General features: G+C 39.4%; 1 protein-coding gene across 2 annotated transcripts; it reads left to right on the top strand.

Annotated features, from left to right (window-relative positions):
• The first annotated feature begins 506 nt into the window (after positions 1-506).
• Positions 507-27,886, top strand: slc39a13 (solute carrier family 39 member 13). 2 transcript variants are annotated; one of them, XM_034217227.1, is made up of 10 exons: positions 507-675; positions 1,621-1,968; positions 3,160-3,267; positions 5,436-5,593; positions 13,944-14,063; positions 23,249-23,338; positions 25,904-25,954; positions 26,107-26,239; positions 26,323-26,422; positions 27,120-27,886. In XM_034217227.1, the coding sequence occupies exons 2-10, from the start codon at positions 1,641-1,643 to the stop codon at positions 27,193-27,195; spliced, it is 1,164 nt and encodes a 387-aa protein (XP_034073118.1). In that variant the 5' UTR covers positions 507-675; positions 1,621-1,640; the 3' UTR covers positions 27,196-27,886. The 2 variants fall into 2 exon arrangements, with proteins under 2 accessions (XP_034073118.1, XP_034073112.1); XM_034217221.1 differs by having other exon boundaries at positions 532-675; positions 26,323-26,381.
• Positions 27,887-27,966: the final 80 nt, after the last annotated feature.

The raw sequence follows: 27,966 nt of genomic DNA on the forward strand, positions 1-27,966 counted from the left end.
TGGTGCAGACCTACGCCTACCATCAATGATGTTCTCAAGGGCCCCATCTGAGCAAAGCGCTGTTGTCCGTCACTGTCCATGTAGGCTGTACCTGTGGAAAATTATAAGAAAAAAGCTGTAGTGAAAGGTTAATCTATGTTAGGCTACTTTGTTAACATTAAAATAATATGGGGTGCGTATGTTGAATCCTTCACACATCTGGAACATCTCCTAAAGGACTTGACTATAGCACTGTTTTGGTTTGGTTAAATGCTGTGATTTCAGATTCAATGTATTGGATTCTGTGACTGTGTGTTAAATGTGAACATCAAATACTTTCTTGCCAGCTAATGTAGCCTTTAGGCCTGAAAACTGCCAGATGAGTTCATGGGGTTCAATCATCTTAAGTTTTTACAACACATTTGCTCCTGAATTCTGCTCCTGGGTGTGGAAAATGAATTAGTGTCCTTGGGGCAAAAAATAAAGTTACTTCCTGAAATGTTGAGTGGGGCGGGATCCATGTCCTGAGTCTCCTCTCCTGTTTATGGTGTTTTCCCCTCCAGGATCCTGACACGTGGCTGTTTTGGAGAGCCGTGGTGACTCCTGCAGCTCGCGGATCCTGCTCGGCAGTCAGCCTTCATCACACAGGCCTGGATGGCAGGGACACACTGGAGCACAGACCGCAGAAACCACAAGGTATTTAAAACCGAAAATGTCACAGTAACGTGGTTTTTTGATGCCTCTTTCGGCCCGTACTGTTATCACTAACTTACTCAAACTGATGTTACAAGAGATAGTGTTGTTTTGCAGAGATTGCGTCTGTCGCAGCTAATGTGTGCAGCAGGTCTCAGTGTTTACAGGCTAACGCTAGCCTGCTAACTTTTATCCACGGAGCTAACTCACTAAGTCGCTCTCAAAAGCTTCCAATGCAATGTTTACTTCACGAGTTGTTAGTGGGTTTAGCTGTGTGGTGTTTTCTTGTACTGTTTAGTTCATATTGTGGAAATGTAACGTGTTTACTGTCTTATGGTCGAGTCGGTGCTGCTAACTCCGCACACAGGAGCATGATGAGCAGCAGATGATTTTAAAACACTTATAAACATATGCTGTTACTGTTGCTACCTTTCTGCTTCATATTAATACTTGTTTGCAAATAGTTTGCAGCTTAAACTTTTCCCTGTAACGGTACCTATGAGTGAGGCATGGCCAGGATTTCCACAGGCAGCTGCCAAAGGGAAGCAGTCTGGTATTTCTGGACTTTTCTTTTCCTGGCACAATTTGACTTTTATCACAGCATGGCCCAGCTGGTCAGATTGACAACAATTTACATCTGGTTAAAAATTACAGAACATTTGTTTGGCAACAGTGCAAGTGAGCTGATTCCAGCTTTTTGATTGGAATGATTTTGGTTTAGTCAGGCATAGTAAACAAGCTATTTGAAGACCACCTTGGCTCTAGGATACTGTGACAGGACTTTCTTCTGACTTAACTTACCAAACCACACACGAAATGTATCGAGTATTGAACATAATTGTGAGTGCCTTAATAAAATGGCTATTTACAATGTTCATGGATGTTAGATAAATTGCAGGAGATGCCTGTTTGTCTCAACGTGTCACCTCTGTGTTTGTCCTCTTGAAGCTTTCTGGACCTTGGGACTGATGAAAGGTGGAAGCTGTAAGAAGCCCAGCTGGGCTGTTGCTGCTCTGTTTATCCCAGTCACCCTGCTGGTGCTGACCTCCAGGGGGGCCTTAAGTAGCCACAAGATGACACAAACAGCTATGGCTCAGGCCACAGCCTCGGCTGCTGGACCGGGCCTCGGCCTGACAGACGGACTCCCAGGCTACCGTGAAATATCGAACTTCTTATCCAGCGAACAGGCTCATGTCTGGCTCCTGTCCCTCGTGGGCTCTGTTGCTGTCGGCCTCACTGGGATTTTACCTCTTCTGGTGATTCCCATTGAAGCTGGAGCAGCCCTCAAATCAGAAGGTAAGAGATGGCAGCAGGTAAACATATAATACTATCAATATTTTTGCCTAATTCAATAATGATAATGATATACTAGGTTTAGTATTTCAATATATGCATGTCAAATGATCACAGATAACACCATGCATCTGTTAAACACCTCTCAAACTTAGAAAAGACTGCAGTTGTGAAAGCAGAAGAGTTCAAGGTTCAAATATCTGCAGTTAAAGAGAGAAATTGTTTTGCGCCTCATTAACCCATCATCTATATGTACGTCAAATGCCAGCTCTTTAGTGGCTCAATTGTAAATATTTGCCCTCTACACCATTTAACAAGTGGAATTAACCTCAGTGGCATCAACAATAAGTTGTTCTTGGTCTTTGTCAGCCAGTCTTGAACCAGATCCACTCTCTTGATGGTATACAATTGTAGATGGTGTACATTTTTAAAGATCCTATGAAATCGGCACTCCAAGTACATAAGCATAACCATGTCCTTATATTGAAGTATATAAAATACTTTAAAACGGTAAGTTAGGTACATTTACAGTAAATGTTTCTTCCAATTAAATAAAAAAATCAGTAGCAAGACATGATTTTTGTACTTAATAGTAATATTGTCCAGCTGTCAGTTTGAAGGTAATCCAGTTCAACATCAACTAACTTGAATGGAAAAATACACAGTGGAGAAAAATAAAGTCTATGAAGGCAGGCTGCTCTCTGATTAAAGTCATTAGGATTATACATTGTCTGTTGGGGAAGCAAAAGTGTCCATTACATGTTGAAGATGTTGAGATATCATGAAAATGGTTACCTGCTAGCAGCACTAGATGAGACGTCTAGTAGTCAACCACCAAAGTTTGTGAGTTTCTTCCTTTGACATCAATGAAAACCTTTACAAGATTTCAATAACCAGGCCTCTGTTAGTATAGGTCAGCCTGTGGCCTCTTGAGTGGCCCCACCCTCAAGAATGTGGCATTCATTTTCATGATTTATTTTAGGCTGGTGGGTTTGAAGTGCAGTCCTGACCGGAGGTTAGTCATTACTGAGGAAACTCCTAAAGCAGAAAAAAATAAATAAATGATGTGTAGAAAAGCTGCCTTCTAAATGGAGGAGAAAGAAACTGTGAAGCTGTAAATAAAGTTATTGTTACGTTTTTATTAAAAGCATCATGTAGCCTAATTGCTACCTTTTTTCTAATGTGTTTTCTCAGCTGGTGGTCGGAAGCTGAAGCAGCTGTTGAGCTTTGCTATTGGTAGTCTCCTTGGTGATGTATTCCTTCACCTCCTTCCTGAGGCGTGGGCGCTCCCTGGCTCTTCAGGTGGGTCTCCTCTCCACCAATACCATCACCAGCCACAGACATGTTATTTATTTGACTGCTCTTAAGTTAGGAGAACTGTCAAACTGTTAAACTGTCTTTACTAGTAGGAATGTAACGTTCCTTTTCAGACCTCAGCTTTTTGTGTGTTTGCGGGCGGGGCTTAATTTTTAAAATTTGCACTGAGGCATTTTGTCTTCAGGTTGTCCTTCTGTCACATTGTCCTTTTTCAGGGACGGCTGGAGGCAATTACTTCCAATTTGGGGCAAACAACCACTATAACTCAAGGAAAACTGATAAGCATTGTGATCTCACGAAACATGTTTTCGGCAATCAGTCAGGAGTTCATATGCTAGTTATGACATTTCACACAAATTGAACTGCAGTCCTGTTTTAGCAGGAATCAAGAGAAGTCCAGTTTGTAGAACGACTGCCTTTTGGCAGGGGTAGACATTAAGGGTAAAATTCCACTGGCCCAGTTCATTATCACTGGCCCCACCATTGTAACTACTGGCCCAAGAGCATTCATCCAAAAAATTGACTAATAATGAAGAAAATTAACACATTTGTTGCAATAGTAATTTATGCACAAACTACATTACTACTTGTACTACAACATTTGAATCATCAGTTCTTTCTCATTTTCCTCAATTGTTAATATTTGGTTTATTAAAATAATGATATTGTGGTCATTGTTAAAAAAAGAATATCTGCTATTATCATTATTATGAGTATTATTATTTGTATAATGTGCTTTCTGCCTTCCTGTCATTATCAGGAGTTAGAAATATGTAATAGCCTAGATTAGAACCTTCATTATCCTAAACTGCTGGGACATTTCCTTATAGCGAATATACCTTTGATATTTTCTACTCTTCACTTACTTGTCAGCATAGGTCGGGATTGATGTACAGAGCCGACAAAAGACCTTTATATCATCATATTGAAGCCAACTCCATCGATCAAGCCAGTGTGGCTGAAACGTTCTCTCCCTCTTCTTCTCATACTCCCTGTCACTCCTTTAACTCCTCCGGTGACTTTCTTTTATTTTAAGACAAAAAACATTTTGGCGAATGGTTAGGTGGCGAGGAAGTCTGTAGTGAACGAGTGCGCTCCCGTGCACGGGAGCCTGCTCGCGCTGCGCTACTCCGCAGCAAACAGCGACAACCGCCTGACGAAACGCTATTTTGTAGCGTTAATAAACGAAATAATTTATCAGAATTGCTTGTCAAAATACCAATACCACAGGAAATGTTTGTGTAAAGCAATATGTTTAGTGGCCCGAGCGGGCACGTGGAAAGTACGTTATGCTGGCCCGGGGTGTCTAAATAGTGCCTCCGGGTCAGCGGGCCATTTATTTATAATGCTTTGGGGCATGAAGGGCTCTATTGTGCCACAGGTTTAGGTCCCAATGTCAGAATCAATACACCTCTAATTATAATTACTCTGCTTTAAAGGTCACCTATTAGGCAAATTCCAAGTTTTTATGTATTTTATACATAATCATGTGTCCCCTCTGTGTAACGAAATTCTGAAATGTTCAGGAAAAAAGATTTTCTCACTTTCTGTCCTGATCCATTTATATAAAAACCTGAAAATGAGCTGATCAGATTTTGGACACTTTATGATGTCATAACAATTTGTTGGCTTGTGTAACCATTAGCCAATAACCAACCAAAGTAACACTTGCCCACCTGATCACCTGAATCTCCTCCTAGAGCACCATTGTGTTCTTTTTAACCAAATATCTCTCAGAGGGGCGTGGGGAGTGGCTCCTTATTTCCATCTGAAGTAAAAGACAGAGAATCAGCACTTTTGAAACAGGGCTGAAACAGAGGGGATTATGGGATGCTACAATGCATGATCTGTCTGGTATTTTGAGCCAAACACTTCAGAGACATGTTTTGTATATATCTGAGACCTATAATATATTGATGAAAAACAGTATAATAGGGAACCTTTAAACCCACTTAAACACATTCAAGTTTGGTATTGTCAGTGAACATCATTTCGGAACAGTCGCTCTTCAGATATGATATTACTTTGAGTTGTAATGAGATTGTATTAATTTATCTTTAAGTTAACATTTTAGTTGCAACTCTCGGTTTCAGTTGTAACTACATGCACTTTCTCACATATTTTCATGTACAATCTCTCTGCTTCCATCCTAGCTGGTAAACACAACCACTACATGACCCAGGGCTTGTGGGTAATCGCTGGCCTTTTGTCTTTCCTCATCCTGGAGAAGATGTTCCCAGACCAAGACAGCAAGGAAGAGGAGGAGGAGGAGGAGCCCACTTCCAACTCAGACCTGAACTGTAACAATGCTGTAAGTATTTTAAGCTGAAATGATTAAAGAAGAATATGCTCAATGCTTCCACAGGAGCTCACTGAGCACAGACATGTCGTTACAAGCCTTCACTTATCTGTTGTCATAGGTATGCTTGCCCTGTTAGTGCTTGATCTGCATATTTCTATTCAGTTTTTGGGTTATTGTAGCATCAGATGACCTATTCTGCACCCGGGCTATCAGTAATATCCTCTAGCAGTTAGATGAGAAGATCAATACTTCTCTATTGTGTTGTCGTCAGTGTGAGGATGCCTTGCAGCCACTGGAAACTCGGAGCACACATCTTTTCTTTTTAACAGATGAGAGATAACATTTTGACATAGTGAGATTTAAAAGGCAGTGCAAGGTAGATTTGTTAACTCTTGGACAGAGCTAAGGGAGCTGTTTCCAGTCTTTATGCTAAGCTACGCTAACCAGACAGCCATGGGATACATGAATCATCTCATCCAACTCTCTACAAGAAAGCAACATTTCAAACTATTCTTTCATCCTCTTCTAGTATGAATTGTACAATACGATAACTTTAATGGTCAGATCAAGTCTGAAATATGACTTGCGTCACAGCATCTCCATTTGCAACATTAAAGGTCTCCCATCATGCAAAATGCACTTTTTTATGTCTTTTATACATAAATATGTGTGTCAGGGAACTCACAAAGTGTCAGGAAACAAAACCCTCTCTCTTTTCCTTCGTACCCAAATCTCTAAAAACAGAGCTGATCCAGATTTGAGTCCGATATGACGTAATATCGGAAATGTGGGCTTTACGCCCACGGCCCTATCAGGAGCCTCGTCATCTCACCACGGGCAAACAATAATATTTACAGTGCTAATAGTTTACTGTATTATTACTGTTAAATATTACTGCTATAACAATCACACATTGAGTTCATTGTAGTGCAATGATAAAATCAGACTGTTGTTTTTTTAAATAGTCTGAGGTGCTGTTTACACGAGAACGAAACGGGTTGTATCTGCTACTTTTCTCTTTCGTATAGCCCGTTTGTTCACACGAGGCCGTAACGGAACCACGGAAACTGACCCCTAAAATGATAACGGGTCCCAAGGTGGATAGATCTGCGGACGGAACGCTCTGGGGGGCCAAACGGCTCAGTGTGTGTACGCCCTATGGAGTGGCGAAGTCACGCCCATCTACTTCCGGTCCATGGGACCTTATTTCGGAAAAATAATGTATTGAAGTCAATGGAGAGAGAAAACGTATCTTTCGATCCCGTTTGAATTGTGCCATGAATTACACATATGATGTTTGTCAATCTTAAAAAATAATTTCCATGTCAAAAAAGTCACAGTTTGTCGTAAAACTGTTGAAATATAAGACTATGAAAAATACGCAACTAGAAAGACTACAAATCCCAGAGTCGCGTAAGTGATGTCACAATTGTTTTCCTCCACTAAGAGATAGCTAAGATCAGCGCCATATACAGGGGTGCACATAACTTTTTTGCCCTGGTTCTCAAAGTAGCACCTGGAGATGTTGCTTGGTGCTCATCCTTAAAATGAAATAAACTGTAACATTTGAGGGGGTCTTGACTTTATTTGCCAGACACACGGCACTGAACACACATGCAGAGGTGAACACAGAACACACATGCAGTGGTGAACACAAGACAACATTAGCACGACCAGTAATCCTACAAGCTGTCATCACTACCCTCCTGACTGTTCTCCTCACTGTTCTCCTCACTGTTCTCCTCTCTGTCAGACATGGTAGCTGATGATGTAGGCCTATTACTTTCTCTCTGGTTGAGTCTGCGATTAGCTGCTTGCATCCACAAGTCAACAGCTGGGTTTGGGTCGAAAGTCTCTGTTGTCATCTTAGAAAAGTGGATGTAATCAAATAAGTATGTGAACATAACCAATAACCTACCATAGCCAATAACAAATTAATGTAACTTATTTTATTTATGTTGTTCATTCATATCTTATTTTACCTTAACATTTATTTATTTCTGCATTTTTTTTTTATCTCCAGTTTTAGAAGATATTTTTGGTTACTGTCCTATAGTATACATTGGAATGATTTCAAACTTGTTTATCCCAATAATTATAAAGGAGTGCCTTGGCAATATGTGTTTACATAAATTGTGACCAAACCGTTTGAACTTAGACTAAAGTTAACTATCTAAACACTCAGAGTCCTTTTCCTCACTGAGCTGTAGTCATCAGCCTCTCAGTCTGACTGGAGAGAACTCTCCCTCCACATTATTATAGAAACATCTTCTTATATCCGTTAAAGCAGCTAGCACCAGATTCTAATAACAACAGCGCCGGTACCGGTGCACTCTCCCTCTCTCACTCGCATTTTGGCTGTGAGCTGCGGATAAGCCAACATCCCCCATTTTCATCACTTACAGCGCCCATCATACAGGGCAAATGAAACGTGTAACCGGGGTGAAAAGAGTGTTACATTTACATAATTGTGAATATCGTTACATCAAGGCTGAAAATTAGGATGAGCACCAACGGTCAAAAATGTTTTTTTCCCTCCCAGAGCTGCCAGCGCAGCGCCTCCCCAGATCTGGCGCCCTAGGCGAACATCTATTACGCCAGCGCTACGGGCCGGCCCAGAGTTCATATCATAGGTTAATATGCAACTCGCAAATATATTTCTCTCTCTCTCTCTTCTCTTTTCTCTCTTCTCTCTTCTCTCTTTTCTCTTCTCCCTTCTCTCTCTTCTCTCTCTCTCCCTCCCTCTCTCTCAATGTTGGTACGCAAATGCGCTTTTTTTCAAATGACACGGTGCTCTTTTTTTGGCGGAGGTGCGCATGTGCACCTGCGTACCAGTTATGTGCAGCTCTGGCCATATAGATATAATCTATCTATATGGCGCTGGCTAAGATAAGATAACTTTAACAAGATGCCTGTGTACTTAGTACCAGGTTGTTATCATACCAGCAATGGGTCTTGCTCGTTCTTTCGCTTCCCGTCTGATGAAAGGACCTGGAGTGGCTGGATCAAGTTAGCTACCTAGCTAGTAGCTAGCACGTTAGTTAGCATTACAGCCTTGTCATTTTTATTAGCCTTAATATGAAGTAACATTAAGTAACCCAAAATGTTAAACAGTAAGAGTAGTAGTCATATTTCGTGAACCCTTTGAAGAGTACTGTCACCGGTGTGATCATTCTATAATACACAATTTAAGCCCGGGGGAGAAATGCTAATGCTAGCATCGGCGATCGCCGATCTTTTCTACTTCATGCTATCTGCACAAATGGTTGACATTAAAAAGACCAGGCAGTTCAGAGAGAGTCAAAGGAAGGCAGGCAGGCAGGCAGCTTTGCATGACATTCTTCTGGACGTGTTTCATTGTGGTGATAGTGAGGGTAGTCAATCGTTTTGTTGACAAGACAGTAGTGACGGCCATCTTGGTGACGTGTGTTGTTCTGCGAGACCAGAGATGTAGTTCATTGAGCGTTTCACACAAACAAATGTGTTACTTCACAGTTTTACGATACATTTTATTTATTTTTTGACTTGCAAAATTATCTTTTAAATTGAAAAACATCATATGTGTAATTCGTGGCACAATTCAAACGGGATCGAAAGATAATCTTTCTCCATTGACTTCAATACATAATTTTTTCGAAATAAGGTCCCATGGAGGTCCACCGGAAGGGGAGGGACTTAACCTCTATACGATCATTTCCTGATAACGATGAAGCCATAGCCCCACCTCTCCCCACCTCTGCTGCTCACTGCTGTAGCATGGTCAGTAGCTACTGTCAGTAGCTACTGCTACTGCTACTGACCATGCTACAGATGTTAGTGCAAAAATCTACAGCTCCTCTACCACAACCATCAGCAACAAGTGGACTTGGAGAACTACATGTTGCTAAATCCATCGCGGAGAATAAACAGAAGGGCAACCATGCTCGGGGGTCTTCTTCGCTGCTTTTGGTGTATTTTGTGGCGGAAGTACAGCGCCACTTACAGGCCCGGCATATGTACTACAGCGCTTTCGAATGGTCTCGTGCGGAAGTACAGCGCCACTTACAGGTCCGGCATATGTTTTTACGCTTGTCATATGTCATACGCTTTCGAGCGGTCTCGTGTGAACGGAAGACTTTTTTGATATCATATTCCGTTCGTTTGCGTTTCGTTTGCGTTCCCGTGTAAATGGGTCTCAGTAGGTGATCAGCTGATCAGCGGGGGCTGTGTGTGACTCTCTTTGTTTACACACCTAATGGCCCATCAGCCACATCTCTCACCCCCCTGTGATCTCCCACCCCCCCTGCGTTCTCTCTTCTCCAGCAGTAAAGTTTAACTGTAGGTTTGGGTTGCATATTTATGCTGTCGCAGGTCCTGTTGTTTCCATTGCGCATTGCCGGTATGAAAGGGTCTGTGGAAATATCAAACATTTAATAAAAACTGAAAAACAATGAACAAGACTTAACGTATTAATAATCATAATTATATTTATTCCGTTTTGGATATACTATTTTTGACTTTGTTCAGAGCAGTAATCTGTCTCTTCCTCTGCAGCAGAGAGCTGAGCGCTGTCAGACCGGACCATGGCTGTAAAGGCAGAGGGGCGTCTCTAGTTCCCCCTCGACACATAGACTGATCCTTTTTTTGTTCCATGTCTGATTGGCTTAGAGCTTTCGCAACTGCAAACATTTTTAAACAAACATTGACCATGTACCGTTCACCACCCCCCACCCCCCGACAGCTCCCTTAAGGTGATCAACGCAGGGCTGTGACTGTCTTTTGTTTCAAATCTAGTAATGGGCCATCAGAATGTGACAAAACTCTCCCATCCCCCCTCTGTTCTCCAGCATTGCCGGTCTGAAAGGGTCTGTGGAAATATCCAACATTTAATTAAAGTTTTACAAACATTGACAGGGTCCAAAATCAGAGGTAGACGAAGTATTCCGATTATTTACCTATGTAAAAATACGTGTTGGAAGTAAATGTCCTGCATTCAAAATTGTCAATTGCCCAAGTGAAAAGTATTATCATCTGAAAGTAAAATTAATCATTATGTTATTAGTATTAAATACATATAAGTATTTTTACAACTTATATTTAGAAATACTCCGTTGTAATTATTGATGCATAAATGTGTTCATCAATGTGGCATATGCTATAATGGGGTTAATGTAGGTTATAACTTAATAATACAACACAATATAATACATGATAATGTATATACGTTGATTTACTTCGATCTACTGTACTGTGTAAAAACACCACCACAATATTACAAAAGATATACTGCATATTAAAGCAAACTATTGTAAAGGTAAAAGTATGAGCATAAAAAATAAAGAATTATTATTATTATGATTATTTAATATATAAAGACTATATGGTATTGAATTACAATTAATATAATAAGGTTAGATGTACTTTATTTGATCTAAAATGTTGATGTTTTTTAGTTATAGTAGCCTGTGAAAACCATAACAAATAACATTACTGAAGTACTGAAAGTCCAGGAAACAAACTGCGACCAAAGTTCACCCAGTTGTCTTTGTGTATTTGTGAATGAAGCGCCATCTCATGGTTAAATCCTGCAATTGAACAAATGGGGACATCTGGCAACGCCCCTCTCAGGAAATTGGAGGGCTTTAAAATCCCAGCCACTGGGATCCCTTGGGTTTCTGGTTGGAATCCGCTGGGTGGAGTGCATTCTAGCGTGCTACATCTGTATTGTGTAAACAAGCAGGATATAAAAAGGAACTCACCTTGTGGTAAATCTGTGAGAGAAAAAGCATTTGAACTCCATAGTGTTTCAGAAATAATCCTTGATGTGGTTTGGAACATGATGGCGTTTCATCACGGCAGCATTTAGCTGAGTATCTCGGTAGAATTCTGAGCAGGCATTAGCTCCCACTTTTCCGCCACACACGGTTGCCAAGCAGCGCTTATTGTTGTTTAGGCTGGCCACTCATGTGTCGCGAGTGTTGACAGGGGGCGGGGGAGCACGCTCATGAACCTCGCTGCGGAGCGCATTTGCGCCACATTTGGGCCTAAGATGAGGTTTGAGTCTGCGTGATCTGCGTGTAGGGAGGGGCAGCAGCCATATCATTGGCTAGAACTAGCTAGATCTGATGGATTTGGACATAAACACGAGTGAAGTATAACTGGACGCGAGAGAGAGAGATCAGCACCTGCAGCTCTGCCCGCTGTGAGGGACGGGGGAGCGGAGCAAAACACACCTTTAGACGTCAACTAACACATTTAGCTATGGCACAGTCGTATATATATACATTGAATTATTCAATTTGATAATATGTAATCAACTTAGGCATCACTCCCAAAAAAAAAAAAAGAATTAATAAAAATATTCATAACTCATATTCGAATACATGAATAATTATTCGAATACTGATACCAATAATAAATGCCTAAAAATAGCATGATAGGAGATCTTTAACATTATAACCGCCAATGGGTAAATTTTACCTGCAGCTGTTTCTTGATTACATGTAACTTTTTTTCAATAAAATATTCAAGTCTCCCAGTCTGACTTTTCCTGAAAGTGTGTTATCTAGCACCCTCTGTTGTTAAAAATTGAAATAATGGCACAAATAATTGCCATTTATACCCATCAGTGCCAGCGGGTAATATTTACCTTATAGAAAATGCAGTGATTTTCGAGCTATATGGATCTCGCGCGTAAACATGACGTGTTGCTATAGCAACACCTGTTATCTACTGCGGTATTATAGATAGAGAGAGAGAGAGAGAGAGCGAGATAGATAGATAGTTATAGATTGATCGATCGATAGATAGATAGAGACACTTTGCACATAACTCACCGTAGCAATATTTTATACTTCATGCAATCTGCACAAACTAGATATCATATTCTATTGGTATAAGTTTCATCACTGTGCGATCAAAACTCACTATTAATCCTGTATTTTAGTATGATAAATAAAGAACATTGTCCCTTGAAAATCAATGCATTCTAATAGCAGGTCAATTTTACCCGTTGGTGGTTTTAGGTATACAGTACAGCGACCCCTGGCGGTTCTAGTGTTAAGGAGGACAGATATTGGGACACAATACACTTAAGGGTGCATTTGAACTGGGTTTTAGGGAGGCGTGGTGCGTAGCCGAGCAGCACACTTCTGGGGAAAAAGTTGGTTAATCAATGAGCAAATTAAAACACATAAGACATATCTACTCTGTACTGGGTGAAACAGCTGTTCAAATACACTAGTTAATTAGTTCGTTAACTAGTGTCAAAGGGAGAGTTTATTGCTTGGTAATGCGATTTATAAATGTGACGCTTTATTAATGTTCGGTTTCTTTGTAGACATGAATGGCTGGTTGCAGAGTGTTTGTGCAGGCTGTCTCTTCCCTCTCTTGTATTTGTATTTCCAGTGAGGGAGAAGATTTGCGTCCACGGCTCAGCTCCTCCCGGCACTATTTATAGCTTTTTTAGCCATTTTACTGTCCACAGGAGAGCACTCAGACAGAGGCAACAATAAAGTGTGGCAGTGAGAGGGACAGACAGGTTAAAAATATGTCTTCCTCCTAAAATATGTGGTTAGGAAAATCTAACCAAAGAGTGTTTCTGATGGATATGTGTGGAGAGCTACAATGCTTGGTATGAAATGTGAAGAGGAGTTTTAATCACCTTCTTTATGTCTAGGTCATTTAAATTGGGCGTATTGAAGAGATAATTTTGCTCCACTCTCAGACCGGAAAACATCAACGCTTTATTACATCCTAATGCTTCAATCATAGACATGGAGCAAAAAAGTCCCCGCCGCGACCAGAAGACAGCAGGCTATTTCCTTTCATTTAATTTGCCTATCAGTCTAAATTGCAACATAAGTGGTTTCTGAAAGAGGGAACAAGGAAGTTGTCTGTTCTCGGAAAACAGAGGCTTTAGCCTGAAATGAATCTGTCTCTCCTTTTTATATTCATCATATATAGTTAAATGTTGAGTGGTGTTTAAAGGTCATCTGTTAGGTCTGAAAAATGTAGCAAAAGTACAAATGACTGTTATTCCTGAACATGTTGGAAGTTAGAGAAATAATCAGGACTTTCTTCAACAGCTGTTCTGCTAGCAGGAGTTAAAAGCCTTTCTCACACAGTGGGAGCAAGAATAGAAATCCATGTTTATTGCGCTGTTAAATCTAGGCTAGCATTGACTGTCTGTTTTTAGTATGACTGGTGCTAGTGGCAAAGGTGGTTTCCTTAGGGGAAATTAATGGGAATATTACTGATGGTGGACACTGATGGGCAATGCTAACATAAGGATTATTTATTTAAAAAATACTATATATAAAAAAGAGGCTGGGACTATATGTTTATTTTTGCCTTGTTTTTCTTCCTCTTTCCTCCACAGCTGCGGTCTGATGCAGCTTCCCATGGAAAGGCAGCGGCATCACTCAGAAACGGGCAACCTGCTGAGTCATGGAAATCCTCTAAGCATCAGAGTCTGCAGGGAAGATCAGAGAAGATCAAGGTACTTCTGACAACCAAAACGTTCCCAGTCAACACATTTAAAAAATAAAAGACACCGCTAAGGGTAAATACTTGATATGGGTTGTCCAACCCGATTCCTTTAGTTTATTTCAGAACCAGCTAATTGGACGGCTTAATGAAACCAACAAGACTTATTGGCTATTTTAAAGTACATCTTGCTATTGCAATTAAAATGCTGTTTAACTTAAAAATGCCTTTATTACAGAAGGTCTTCAGAAACCCTGAATATTCTCAACCTAATACCTCGTAAATATTTATATTTCTAATACTTTATCTTGGAATATTTCTCATGCTTATTTTCAGAACTAGTCCTTTAGTGCTGCTGCAGGACAACCCTTACCTTTCTCATATCACCAAAGTGTGCAAATAAACCCTGGAATCCTTTACCCTGTATCTGACTTGTGAACGAACACATGTCATAAAGAAATAACATGAACATAAAAGTACATTTAAATTCAGTCACGTAGTACATCTCAGTGTGGTTTAGTACCAATATGAAATCAATTATAAAAATGTCCAATCAGAAAGAGAACACTTTCAAAATCTGCAGTTGTGAGTAAATTAAGAGGTTGAATCTAACCTTGATGTTTTTTTAGACATTCACAAAAAGAAACACATTATGGAGAAATGTCCTGCATTGGCCCATCCCTTTCTTTAGTTTTTCCCAGCACAGACTGGGTGTGAGGACAGACACAATTTAACATGTTAATACTACACCAACTATTTGCCCGAGGTATTGTGGCACATAATCAGCAGCTTCCTTTTGTTTCCTGCAAGGAAAGAATCATTTACAGCCTTTTTTGTATAAATGGGTCAGACTACAAAACTGGGAGTAACTTAACCTGAAACCAACAATGTTCAGGATATCAAATATTGGGTGTTGAAATAGGCCTGATTTGAAATTAACAGGGTTCGTACGGGTGCTTGAAAATGCTTGAATTTTGGGAATGGTGCTTGAAATTGAGATAAAGTGCTTGAAAATGTAATTGCTTTACTTTTACAATAAATTGTTGTCTGACTGAATAGTTCGCTTTTTAGATTAAAAGAAAAGAATTGCTTCGCTTCTACATAAAACAGCTCCGCTGCGGCCTTCCCGTGCGACCTGCAAGTGTTTGTGTTACGTGTGACCTGGGCATTCTGATGAGAGTGATAGATGACTGTGTGCCAGGAGGTTGCAGTTTCAACGAGCGTTGGCTAGCAGAAGACAAATACAAGCCATGGCTAAGACGAGGGTCAAGCCCACGAGTAGCCTCCTGCAAAGTTTTCAAAAATAACGATGTGAGAGTCTGCGCTGACGAGCCACATGAAAGGTACGCCGTAGTAGAGCATTTTAGATTAGGCTAACATTGCATGTTACGTTTGTTTAAGCTAACGTTAGCGAGCTGAATAGCGAACTCGATGAGGGATAATAATAATTGCAGGGAACAATCATTTCAGAGGAGCGTACCTATGTTATGTGCGTTACAGTCGCCATCGTGTGGTGTTCAGAGGATGAAGCACTCACGGCATTTCGTGTTATAGTCACGAAATATAATCTATTGATTCGACACAGAGCGATTTTGAAAGCAATGTATTTCTACTGGTAGTATGTTTCGTGCCTAAACCAAATGTGACTTGCTCTATCGAAATCACATTGACCCGAAGACACATTTTCGTTTGTATTACTGGTCTGGGGGAAGCTCGCGAGTGTGTTTGTGTATTTTTGCATTTGTGTACCGGGGAAACACTTACAAGAAACACCGGCTGTTGTTATGCTTGCTGTGACGTTACATTAGTCCGTTCTCTGCTTGTAATGATGCCGAAGCTTCAAAGTTGTATTTATCATCTGAATTTGCCGAAACAAGTTTAATATTCTGAAAGCCAAGCCTTTGTTTATTTGAAAACAGATGAAAACAAACTGTCTTTTATATAAAATTGAAGTATTATACAAGTAAAACTACATTTTGCTTTAATCCCATGTAATTGTAGAATGAACACAGTCTTCCTTTGAAGATGTATAAGTCAGGTGTCTTGAGTAGTCAACATTACCTACAAATCATTGTACACATTTGTAAATATTATTTTCCACTTGTTACCATTGTGAGTCTATTTTTATGCAGCTCTGCGTGATTTTGTGGCTACAATTCAGGCTAATACACTACCAGAGGTGGAATAAGTACTCAGATATTGTACTTGAGTAAAAGTGGAAGTACTCAGATCGTGTACTTGACTAAAAGTAGAAGTACTCAGATCTTGTACTTGAGTAAAAGTAGAAGTACTCACAGTGTGCGAAAAAGTACACGTCCCACCGTCCGGGACGTGTTATTTACAATATCGGACAAGTAGATCTTTCAATTGACTTGTCCGGTGGACAAGTGACGTTTTTCGCCCCGATTTATTGACAAATTATTGATAAGTTCAGTTTACAAAAGGCAGAACTCATTCGCAAATTGTACGTGTCCGCCATTGTTCGTTTAGAAATGTTAGTTTCGGTTCTGCTTGTCGATTCATAAGGAAATGCATCTCGCCGCTTTCTGTACAGTTAGACGGGGGCGGGGCGGGAAGTGTAGCACAGTCAGTGGCAGGGTTGGGAAGCAAAACTCGGTTCCGAGTAGGAACAAATAACAATTGTCCGGTACCGGGATTAATAAATTGGGAGGACAGGAGGCGAGGCCGAGCCCCGCAGACTGCAGCTCTCTCTCTCTATGCTCCGTATCAGCTGGTCGCTGCACGGTGCAGCTCAGCATCTCGCTCTCTCTCTTTCTACACACAGCGGATCCGCTGCCCGTTTAACCCTTGTGTTATGTTCACATTTCGCACCCTTTGGTAATGTTCGGGTCAAATTGACATAAAAAAATACAGAACTAAATTCAACATGCACAATTCCTTATATATATTGTCTTTAACTCATTCCCCAACAATATAAATGAAATATATGATTAGTTTTTGAAAATACTCTTTGCTAGATCAAATTTAACAATGGAAGTGTCCATCGTTTTTTGTGATAAAAATGTTATTTATGTTAAAAAAAAATACACTGTAATAAAAACTAAGTTTACATTTTGCTCATGCTTTTCTAGGACTAATGTAAATGAAATATTTTTTCATTAATGTTTATTATTTTTAATCTGTCATATAATAATCAAAGCCCTGAAGGAAATAAAGCAATTTATCAGCAATTGGAACACAAGAACCACAGCCAAAAGTATTTGGCTGTGAAATATAGAGGGAATGAAACATCCATATAAATGACAGAACAGATATAAACACAAAGCAAATAAAAACAATTAACAGTCACTATTCATAAAATACAGTATATCCGAAAAATATATTGATGAAGTGACGCTGCAGAACATCATGTGAGTCAATGGGAAGGTCTGTTTAGGAAACACATGATGTATAGAACTTCTTCGTGTGTATAGCACAGATGTACTTGTTGCAGTTGCTGCATGTAGTCTGTGTCTTGGAGTCCTTTGAGGGTCCACAGACCTCACAGCTGGCTGTGGGGGTCTTCCAGAAGCTGACTGTGGGGGTCTTCTTGCGGCTGGCTGTGGGGGTCTTCCAGCAGCTGGCTATGAGTCAAGTTCATCTTCCAATTTGCTGTCAAATTCTGAGTTTACCTCCACATTATCCTCATCTTCAGAAATGTCTTCCTGTCCCACTTCACCGTGTTCCTCTAATGCATTCCACTCACTCTCATCCATTATTAGCTCCAAGGCTCTGAGCAGAATATCTTTTGGCCATTTTGCTGGTAGATAATTGTAGTTCTGCACTATACACTGTAATGTGAGGTTATGTCTCTGTTTAGTCCCTCCTCCGGCGTGCAGGTGCGAGGGGGGACAGTGCGAGAAAATGTAAAATGTTTATACATTTCTGGAAGATCTAAAATGTTTATAATGTTCTAGGATAGTTTTGTGTACACACTACAAAGGGTAAAGATCAAGGGAAAACAGGATCAAACAGCTTCTCTCTGTGTGTGTGTGTGTGTGTGTGTGTGTGTGTGTGTGTGTGTGTGTGTGTGTGTGTGTGTGTGTGTGTGTGTGTGTGTGTGTGTGTGTGTGTGTGTGTGTGTGTGTGTGTGTGTGTGTGTGTGTGTGTGTGTGTGTGTGTGTGTGTGTGTGTGTGTGTGTGTGTGTGTGTGTGTGTGTGTGTGTGTGTGTGTGTGTGTGTGTGTGTGTGTGTGTGTGTGTGTGTGTGTGTGTGTGTGTGTGTGTGTGTGTGTGTGTGTGTGTGTGTGTGTGTGTGTGTGTGTGTGTGTGTGTGTCCTGGTATTGTATCTGGGTCAGATTGACCCGAACCTCTTATGAAGGACATAAATGCGGGTGGGCAAGTGGAAAAAAAATAAAAACAATTCCACATGTCCTTCACAATAAATAAGCCCCGGCCATTGAGTTTCAGGTTGAACGAAAATATCCTTATATTTTTTTGTATTCATTAAAAATGGAAATCGGGTCAATTTGACCCGAACACCACACAAGGGTTGACAGCCTCATCTTTGTCAAACTTTCTTGTGTTCTTTCTCTAACAAGTAATGAAGGTTATTAAGCGTTTTAGCTCCTGTGTTGTTAATATTGACCGCCATTTCCTTTATGAAGTAAAGCAGCCTCCCTGTCTGTATCCTCGCGCTGTCCTCACATCCCCGGACCCCCAGACTCGGAGGAGCACAGGGATGTCAGTATTGTTTATGAAGCAGGGTATAGAAAGTACATTATTGAAATGCTATTTATACTATTTATTTACTTTTACACACAGTGAGCAGCTGGGCAGCTGCAGCATGTGTATTGCAGGACATGTGTAAGTGTGCAAGCGTCTTTGAGTTGTAGAAAAGCGCTAGGCCTATAGGCTATACATATAATGTATTATTATTATTATTAGGCCTATGTGTTGGACATGTGTGGTTGGACTCTGTCTCACAGGCAGGTTGCAGCATGTGTGTTGCAGGACATGTGTTGGACACACAGACTCTGGTTGGATTCTGTCTCACAGGCAGGTTGCAGTGTAACATCAGAGGAGACTGGGCCAATTGTACATTCTCAAACTGCACCACTTAGAACTAACTAAACAATGCAGATTATTTTTATATAATTGTATTCAATAACTGTAAGAAATTAAACAGTATGAAGTGATTTGTAAATTGGAATACAGATTTGACTTAATGTTTTCATAAATATATTTTTCTCCCAGTTTGTCATGGGACTTATTTTTACCCTCTCAAAGAACCGGAATCGAGAACCGAAAATAACCGGTATCGAAAAGCAGAACCGGAATCGTTCAAATCCAAACGATACCCAACCCTATGTGTGATGCAGTAAAATCTTACCGCTCACTTACGTTAGCGGTGTCGTAAAAACCGTGGGAAAATGTAAAATACGATGGCGAAGAAGAAGATTCCAGTGGCCCCAATTTTTGTCCATTCTGGACAAGTGAAAAATGTATTCGGACAAGTAAATTGCCAAACTCACTTGTCCATGGACAAGTCCTCTCTAAAAACTTTTTCTCACACTGACTCAGATCTTGTACTTAAGTAAAAGTAGAAGTACTCAGATCTTGTACTTGAGTAAAAGTAGAAGTACTCAGATCTGGTACTTGAGTAAAAGTAGAAGTACTCAGGTCTTGAGTTGAAGTAGAAGTACTCAGATCTTGTACTTGAGTAAAAGTAGAAGTACTCAGATCTTGTACTTGAGTAAAAGTAGAAGTACTCAGATCTTGTACTTGAGTAAAAGTAGAAGTACTCAGATCTGGTACTTGAGTAAAAGTAGAAGTACTCAGGTCTTGAGTTGAAGTAGAAGTACTCAGATCTTGTACTTGAGTAAAAGTAGAAGTACTCAGATCTTGTACTTGAGTAAAAGTAGAAGTACCAGAGTGTAGGAATACTCTGTTACAGTAAAAGTCCTGCATTCAAAATGTTCCTCAAGTAAAAGTAGAAAAGTATTCTCATCAAAATATAGTGAAAGTAGCGACAGTGAAAGTAGTCATTGTGCAGATTGGTCCATTTCAGAATAATATATCTGATATGTTTTATAATGATTGATCATGAAAGTGTTCTCAAAGCTGGTAAAGGTGCAGCTAGTTTGAATGACTTTGTATACTGCAGGGTAGCTTGTGGATTTACTCCAGGTGGAACTGAAGTCTGATTTAACACTTGGTTAGATTTCACATCATTCATCCTGATCTGTGAAGTAACTAAAGGTATAAATACATGTAGTGGAGGAAAAGTACACCATGTACCTCTGAACTGTAGAGGAGTAGAAGTACACCATGTACCTCTGAACTGTAGTGGAGTAGAAGTACACCATGTACCTCTGAACTGTAGAGGAATAGAAGTACTCAGGTCTTGAGTAAAAGTAGAAGTACTCAGATCTTGTACTTGAGTAAAAGTAGAAGTACTCAGATCTTGTACTTGAGTAAAAGTAGAAGTACTCAGATCTTGTACTTGAGTAAAAGTAGAAGTACTCAGGTCTTGAGTAAAAGTAGAAGTACTCAGGTCTTGAGTAAAAGTAGAAGTACTCAGATCTTGTACTTGAGTAAAAGTAGAAGTACTCAGATCTTGTACTTGAGTAAAAGTAGAAGTACCAGAGTGTAGGAATACTCTGTTACAGTAAAAGTCCTGCATTCAAAATGTTCCTCAAGTAAAAGCAGAAAAGTATTCTCATCAAAATATAGTTAAAGTAGCAACAGTAAAAGTAGTCATTGTGCAGATTGGTCCATTTCAGAATAATATATCTGATATGTTTTCTAATGATTGATCATGAACGTGTTCTCAAAGCTGGTAAAGGTGCAGCTAGTTGGAATGACTTTGTATACTGCAGGGTAGCTTGTGGATTTACTCCAGGTGGAACTAAAGTCTGATTTAACACTTGGTTAGATTTCACATCATTCATCCACATCTGTGAAGTAACTAAAGGTATAAATACATGTAGTGGAGTAGAAGTACACCATATACCTGTGAACTATAGAGGAGTAGAAGTACTCAGGTCTTGAGTAAAAGTAGAAGTACTCAGATCTTGTACTTGAGTAAAGTAGAAGTACTCAGATCTTGTACTTGAGTAAAAGTAGAAGTACTCAGATCTTGTACTTGAGTAAAAGTAGAAGTACTCAGATCTTGTACTTGAATAAAAGTAGAAGTACTCAGATATTGTACTTGAGTAAAAGTAGAAGTACTCAGATCTTGTACTTGAGTAAAAGTAGAAGTACTCAGATCTTGTACTTGAGTAAAAGTAGAAGTACTCAGATCTTGTTCTTGAGTAAAAGTAGAAGTACTCAGATCTTGTACTTGAATAAAAGTAGAAGTACTCAGATATTGTACTTGAGTAAAAGTAGAAGTACTCAGATCTTGTACTTGAGTAAAAGTATAAGTACCAGAGTGTAGGAATACTCTGTTACAGTAAAAGCATTCAAAATGTTCCTCAAGTGAAAGTATAAAAGTATTCTCATCAAAATATAGTGAAAGTAGCGACAGTGAAAGTAGTCGTTGAGCAGATTGGTCCATTTCAGAATAATATATATGATATGTTTTCTAATGATTGATCATGAAAGTGTTCTCAAAGCTGATAAAGGTGCAGCTAGTTTGAATGACTTTGTATACTGCAGGGTAGCTTGTGGATTTACTCCAGGTGGAACTAAATTCTGATTTAACACTTGGTTAGATTTCACATCATTCATCCACATCTGTAAAGTAACTAAAGGTATTAAATACATGTAGTGGAGGAAAAGTACACCATGTACCTCTGAACTGTAGTGGAGTAGAAGTACACCATGTACCTCTGAACTGTAGTGGAGGAAAAGTACACCATGTACCTCTGACTTATGTTCACTGCCAACCTAAAAGTACCTCAACAATAGTAATCAATAATGTATTGAAAAGTTATTTGGCTCAGCCAGGTTATATGGGATGCCCAGTCTACGTACAGATCACTCATTTTGAAATATTAAACTTAGTTTTCTTTTCTTTAATTTTTCATCCTCGTGTAGAATGTTATTACGAAACACACATTTGGTTGTTTATAGCATAAAGAACATCTGATTTAATGTGAGGTAGGGAAATAATCATTTGAGTATGTGTATATAAATATGTAATTTACAACAGCTGTAAGATGCTTGAAAAGCTGGAAAATGCACCTTGAAAATGCTTGAAAAGTGCTTGAATTTGACTTTGGAAAAGGTGTAAGAACCCTGAATTAACCACACTTGTATTTTATCGAAGGATCTAATGTGTTTTTAAACGGATCAGAAATAGAACTAGTCTCCCAGTTCAAGTATCTTGGAGTCATACTGGACTCGAACTTTACTTTTAAGAAACATATTAAAAGTTGATATGTCGATAAAACTGTCGATGCTGCAAAGTCACACCTCCACTGTATGATTCTATCCCACATTGAATACTGTTTTACAATCTGGTCGTTTGCTTGTGCCACAAACCTTAAACCGGTAGAACAGCTGTACAAGAGGGCTATCAAGGTGTTTGACAGAAAGCCTTATTCATACCACCACTGTACCATCCTTGATAAACACAATTTCTTGAGTTTTGACTATTTTAAGTCTTTTAAAAGTATGTGTTTTTTGTATAAATGTTTACATGGACTGGCCCCCCCCTCCCTTAGGGGAATTCATCCACAAAAAACACACTGGACGCTGCACTAGGTCAGAAACCAGAGGGCAGGCTATTCTGGAATAGCCTCCCAACTGAGATACGGGATTGTCCCACTCTCAATAGCTTCAAAGGCCAACTCAAAGAATGGATGAGAAACACACAGACGTGCAATCACCGCTAAATGCACTTTATTACAGGGGTATCTCTTCTTGCACTTTATGTAGCTCTTATCTTCTCTTGCACTTTACATGTCGTTGCTGCTATATTGTATTACCATGTCATAAATACTTGTGTATGCTGCTCTTGCACTTTTTGCATAACATGTATTTTGTTTTTACAATGTTTGTAAAATGTACATTTCTTAAATGTTTTTATGTGAGGTACTGTGGATGGAAATGAGCTGAAAGCTAAATCTGGCACTGTTACGCTTGACACATTTTAATGTTTTAGTGTTCATTACCGTGCATTGTCCCTGCCAAATAAATGATTAAATAAGATGAGTCTGTGACAGATAAAAAAAAAAACGACTTTCCAGTAAACCATACTTCTTGTAGTTTTCACCTTTTTGAGTGTCATTTTTATGTTGTGTCCCACAGACGAGTGGATACCTAAACCTGCTGGCCAACTGCATCGACAACTTCACCCACGGACTCGCAGTAGCAGGAAGTTTTATGGTTAGCAAAAAGGTAAGAGACTGTGATAATATTAACAAATAAAAGACAAAAAATTAGTGACCTTACAATGTCTATATTTCTAATTCAAATGTGTTTTACGCACACACAAAGAAGTTGCTCAGATGCTTTGTCTCCATTTTTCTCTTGGGTATAGATTTAGCCTTTGCCTTGTAAAGATTTGACAATCTCAAAAGAAAGCATATCTAACTCGAAGTTAGTATGACATGCTGTGTCAGCCCTTGAAACATAAGTTTCCATAGTACATTTCATAGTGAAATGTACTAAAAACAAAAGCAGCAGGAAATTGAGTTGAAAAACAGTTCTGGCCCCGAGGCTTCAGTCATCAGCAGTGTGTTAGCAGGGTCTTGTGCTCATGATGTGTACATTTATAATCACACCGGTCTAACAAATGACTCGTATGTGAGAATGTGATTACATTCACATTAAGTCCTCAGCATGCATATTTATTATACATGAGCTCCTAGTCTCATAAAGTATAATTGCAGTTGAAATAGCTCCCCGGGGTCTCAGACCAAATGAGCTCATTATCATGAACTGACAATCATGGCTGATAAATGAATTGCTTAAACCGACATGCAGCTGTCTGTCATGTCACTGTGTAGGATGATTAAGATTATATTACAAATATAGACCTTTAAGTGCTAGTTATTGTCAATATGGATTGACCCCTTAATTATTACTCATTCCTGGCCAACAGCCTAGAAAACTACAAATATGACTCTGTGGATAATGATAGAAAGAGTCATGTGATCATTTTTGGATTTGTGAACATATCACATGAAAATAATTGGTTTTGGTACTCAAAGCCTGCATCCAAATAATTAAAGACTAGTTGTTAAAGGTCCATTCTGAGTAAATATGAGTCTATACTGTTATATAACTGTTATGCAAGAGAACTGCAAAATAGCCGGGGAGGAGCGCAGTAATACTGAATAAAAGAGAAGAGAGGAAATGGATCTGGGTAATTTGGCAGTGTGTGCAGCAGACCTGTTGTATCAGCAGAGCTACAGTCCTGACAGTGGACAATCACTCCAGGACAGCAAACGTTTTCATTTAAAAACTTTTCTTTGTTTAATTCTGGTACAGGCTAGATAAAAAAAGGTGCACTCTAAACTGTAGTAACATGCGTTAGGCTGGCTTCGGTAGGTTACTGTATATTTGTATCTTTTATAAGGAGAGAGTCCAGCTGGAGGGACATAAGGCTAGCAGCATGAACCGCACATCGCCGTGCCAGAGAGGAAGTTAACGAGGTGTCTGAAACGTACACATACAAGACATCTCACCGGTGCTTTCTGTTCACTCTCAAGCACATTTATCCCACTGTGACTTTGCCACAATGTAATGCTGCAATACAAATAATCTTTATCAATGCAGTTTAATTAAACATGAAGATGTTCACAGTTTTTAATTCTGAATTGCTGTTGAACATTTAAAAAAAAAAAGAATATTTATATCAGTTATTAACACTTAAGAAAGATGAGGATCATTAAAGGTGGGGTATGTAATTTATTTCAGAAACACTTTTTGTTATATTCCATGGAATGCTCTTAACATCCCGATAGCAATGAATATCTTAAATGCTTTGACAATAAATCCATAAAAATATCTCATCTGTGGAAGCCGTAGTACTGTAAAAAGCACGACCAATCATTTTAGCCGGCCCGGCTAAAATAACAGGATGGCCTACCTGCCTGTCAGCCTTCCATCTGTGCACAAGCTTATCTCGCGTCCTCATTGGTCATGTGCGCGTTCGTGTGTGTTGGAGGAGGGGCTCTGTAAGGAAGTGGCAGATTTTTTTCGGTTGAGTATTTTCAAATTCTAGCGCACTCGAGCTGGTTTCTCCAAAATTACCTACCCCACCTTTAAGTGTTATACTTAAAGGGAGCTGTTCAAAATTGTACTAGGGCTTTATTTAATTTTTCAAATTGTATTATTGGCTCAACTACAAACCACATTACATCATTCAGCTATGTTAACATTTTTGGCCCACCTGAAAAAAGCAAATGGTATTACCCAGATAAATGTTGCTTCTGGTACTCAATGTAATTTTAACCAATGTTTATATATTAAGAGTTTCATAAAAAAAAAAAAATTATAATGAATTATTATTATTATTAATTATTTCCTACTATGAGATATTTTACCATAATGTCCTTAACAATTTTTAAGAAATTCTAAGAAAGAAGGTTTCTTTTCTATCTTGTGGCTTTTTTTTCTCTTATTGTCTAACTAACAAGTTTTCATCCTTGAAATGATTTATTTTGTCAACCTGCAGGTATTCAATAGCCTCTTACCTAGATGTGACATGTGTGTGTGTATAAGTACACTTTCTCACAACTGATATCTCATCATCCTCTTCATGTGGAATTATAAAAGACTTTAAGCTGCTGTCACAGCTTTGCAGCTCTTTGAACAGCTCTTCTACATTTCCCTTCGTTGCACTATGCACCGCTCGCTGAACACATAGAGCTTAGAACTCTACTCAACGGGTGCTTTCAAGAATACAGTTCTCTATTAATAATACCGGGCACATTGTTAATGAATCTTTTCTTGCAGGTTGGATACCTTACCACCTTTGCCATCCTGCTCCATGAAATCCCCCATGAGGTGAGATTACAGAGTCTTTGGTTCCATTCTACAACCTGAGGCTTTTATGTTTAAATAGCAGAAAGTACTAGAAAACAACAGACTGCTACAGTGGTTGTAACACGCTGACTGCAATGCCATTTGTCTACTGTGGGACTTGTCCTTATCTGCAGGTGGGGGACTTTGCCATCCTGCTGAGGGCCGGGTTCGACCGGTGGAGTGCGGCCTGCATGCAGCTGTCCACGGCGCTGGTTGGTGTTTTGGGAGCTTGCTTCGCTCTGTGCGCTCAGTCGCCAAAAGGCACAGGTAAGATTCTAAGTATTCAAGCAATCAAATACATTTTTGTCACCTGGATACTGTTTTATAGAAGTGTTTCCTTCCCTTCCTAGAAAATGCCACTGCCTGGATACTGCCTTTCACCTCGGGAGGCTTCCTCTACATAGCTATGGTGAATGTGGTGCCTGATCTGCTGGAGGAGTCCAGTTTATGGTATGGGTTATGTGCCTGTTTGCATCAGAAACACAAAGAGGACCTACTTAAGACCAAGCAGGCTGCTCTGGGTAAAATAACCCTTTCACAGTGGGTTTTCACATTATGAAGTTGATTAAAACATTTTGATCGCCTAAAAATGTGTTGATCAATATTCTTTGTCACTTCTTATAAACAATCTATGCTTTTAACATATAAAATATGGTTCCATAGCACTACGGCTGGGTTTTCTGAATGAGTTTTTGGTTGGATGCGTGAAATTCGGTCTGTGTTTAAAATACATTTTTGAGAGTTTGTTCATAACATAAAATACTGCATGTCAGTAAATACTCCACTCTGGAATTTCTGAAACTTCTTTGTCTTAAATAGATCAGTGGCTAGATGAGACATAAAAACATATAAGTGCTGTTAATATGTGGAGATTATCTTGCGAAACTAAATAAGTACCAGACATGTTTTTTTATTTGTTTGTTTGTTTGTTAAGGATCTATTTTCCAAATATCCAAAATCCTGTTGGCTTTTTGTTATGTGCTATACAAACGGGTCAGCCTTCAGAAATACATCATCCCTGCAGCACTCTGCAGAAAGATATTTACAAACAACACATTGTATAACTTGTTCTGTGGTGTTGAAACGGGAATATTTATTTTATGTCCTTGAATCTGTCTGAATCCGTACCCCTTGTTTGCTTTCACAGGCAGTCCCTCCTGCATGTCCTGCTCATCTTCTGTGGCATGGCTGTCATGGCTGTGCTCTCTGCCATCGTTGACTGAACGCGGAGGAAATCCCCCTCTTGCCTTAACCAAACACAAAAGATCTCAACCAACCCCTCTATCTAGTGCCTCTCATTCCTGGAAACGTAACATCATGTTACACTACAAAGAAAAACATCTGATAGAAGAACGGCACTTTTTGCACGGACGACCCAAAGGAAAGCTTTTTTGATCTGCTGACAGGACATTTTTATTTGGACACTAGTCAAATGTGCCAATCTTAAACATCCAGGAAGTGAAGTTTGTATGAATATTTTCTACCAAATTGTCTTCTATTGGTGATCAGACAATCATGTTGTTTTGCACATACATTTACACAGGTACAGCTGATGTGCCGGTATAACAGAACAGGTATTATTAGACAGCTACAAGGACAACCTCCTTTAAAAAATATTCAAACCTAAATTGTTTAAACTTTGTATGTATTGTTACTGTTACTTTTAATGTATCTGCTAAATATTTATTGAAAATAAGACAAGCTAAATATAGTTTATTCAGACGTGCACCCCCACATTACATATTTTTGTATTAAGAAATAAGTCAGGGTGGCCTGTTACAATAATGTCAGCTCTACACCAAACTAGTTTTTTGTCTGTTTTGTATTTTTCTCACACAAGAGTGGTCTGCACATTTCTAATCTTTTACTGAGTGAATAATTGTGATAAAGTTGAAATAAAATGATATACTTATACTTGTTGCCTCGCATCCTTTGAAACCAGGGACTGATAACCATACAGGATTGTTTAAAGCACTGCATTGTTGACACAGCTG

The sequence above is a fragment of the Gymnodraco acuticeps genome, unplaced genomic scaffold (genome assembly GCF_902827175.1).
Source record: "Gymnodraco acuticeps unplaced genomic scaffold, fGymAcu1.1, whole genome shotgun sequence".
Taxonomy (NCBI): Eukaryota; Metazoa; Chordata; class Actinopteri; order Perciformes; family Bathydraconidae; genus Gymnodraco; species Gymnodraco acuticeps.

Excerpts from the sequence above, each read along its gene's own strand:
- slc39a13 (XM_034217227.1), top strand. The coding sequence starts at position 1,641 with ATGAAAGGTGGAAGCTGTAAGAAGCCCAGCTGGGCTGTTGCTGCTCTG. Across the intron at positions 14,064-23,248 it reads GAAGATCAGAGAAGATCAAG|ACGAGTGGATACCTAAACCT; the intron begins GTACTTCTGACA and ends TGTGTCCCACAG. Across the intron at positions 26,423-27,119 it reads CTGGAGGAGTCCAGTTTATG|GCAGTCCCTCCTGCATGTCC; the intron begins GTATGGGTTATG and ends TTGCTTTCACAG.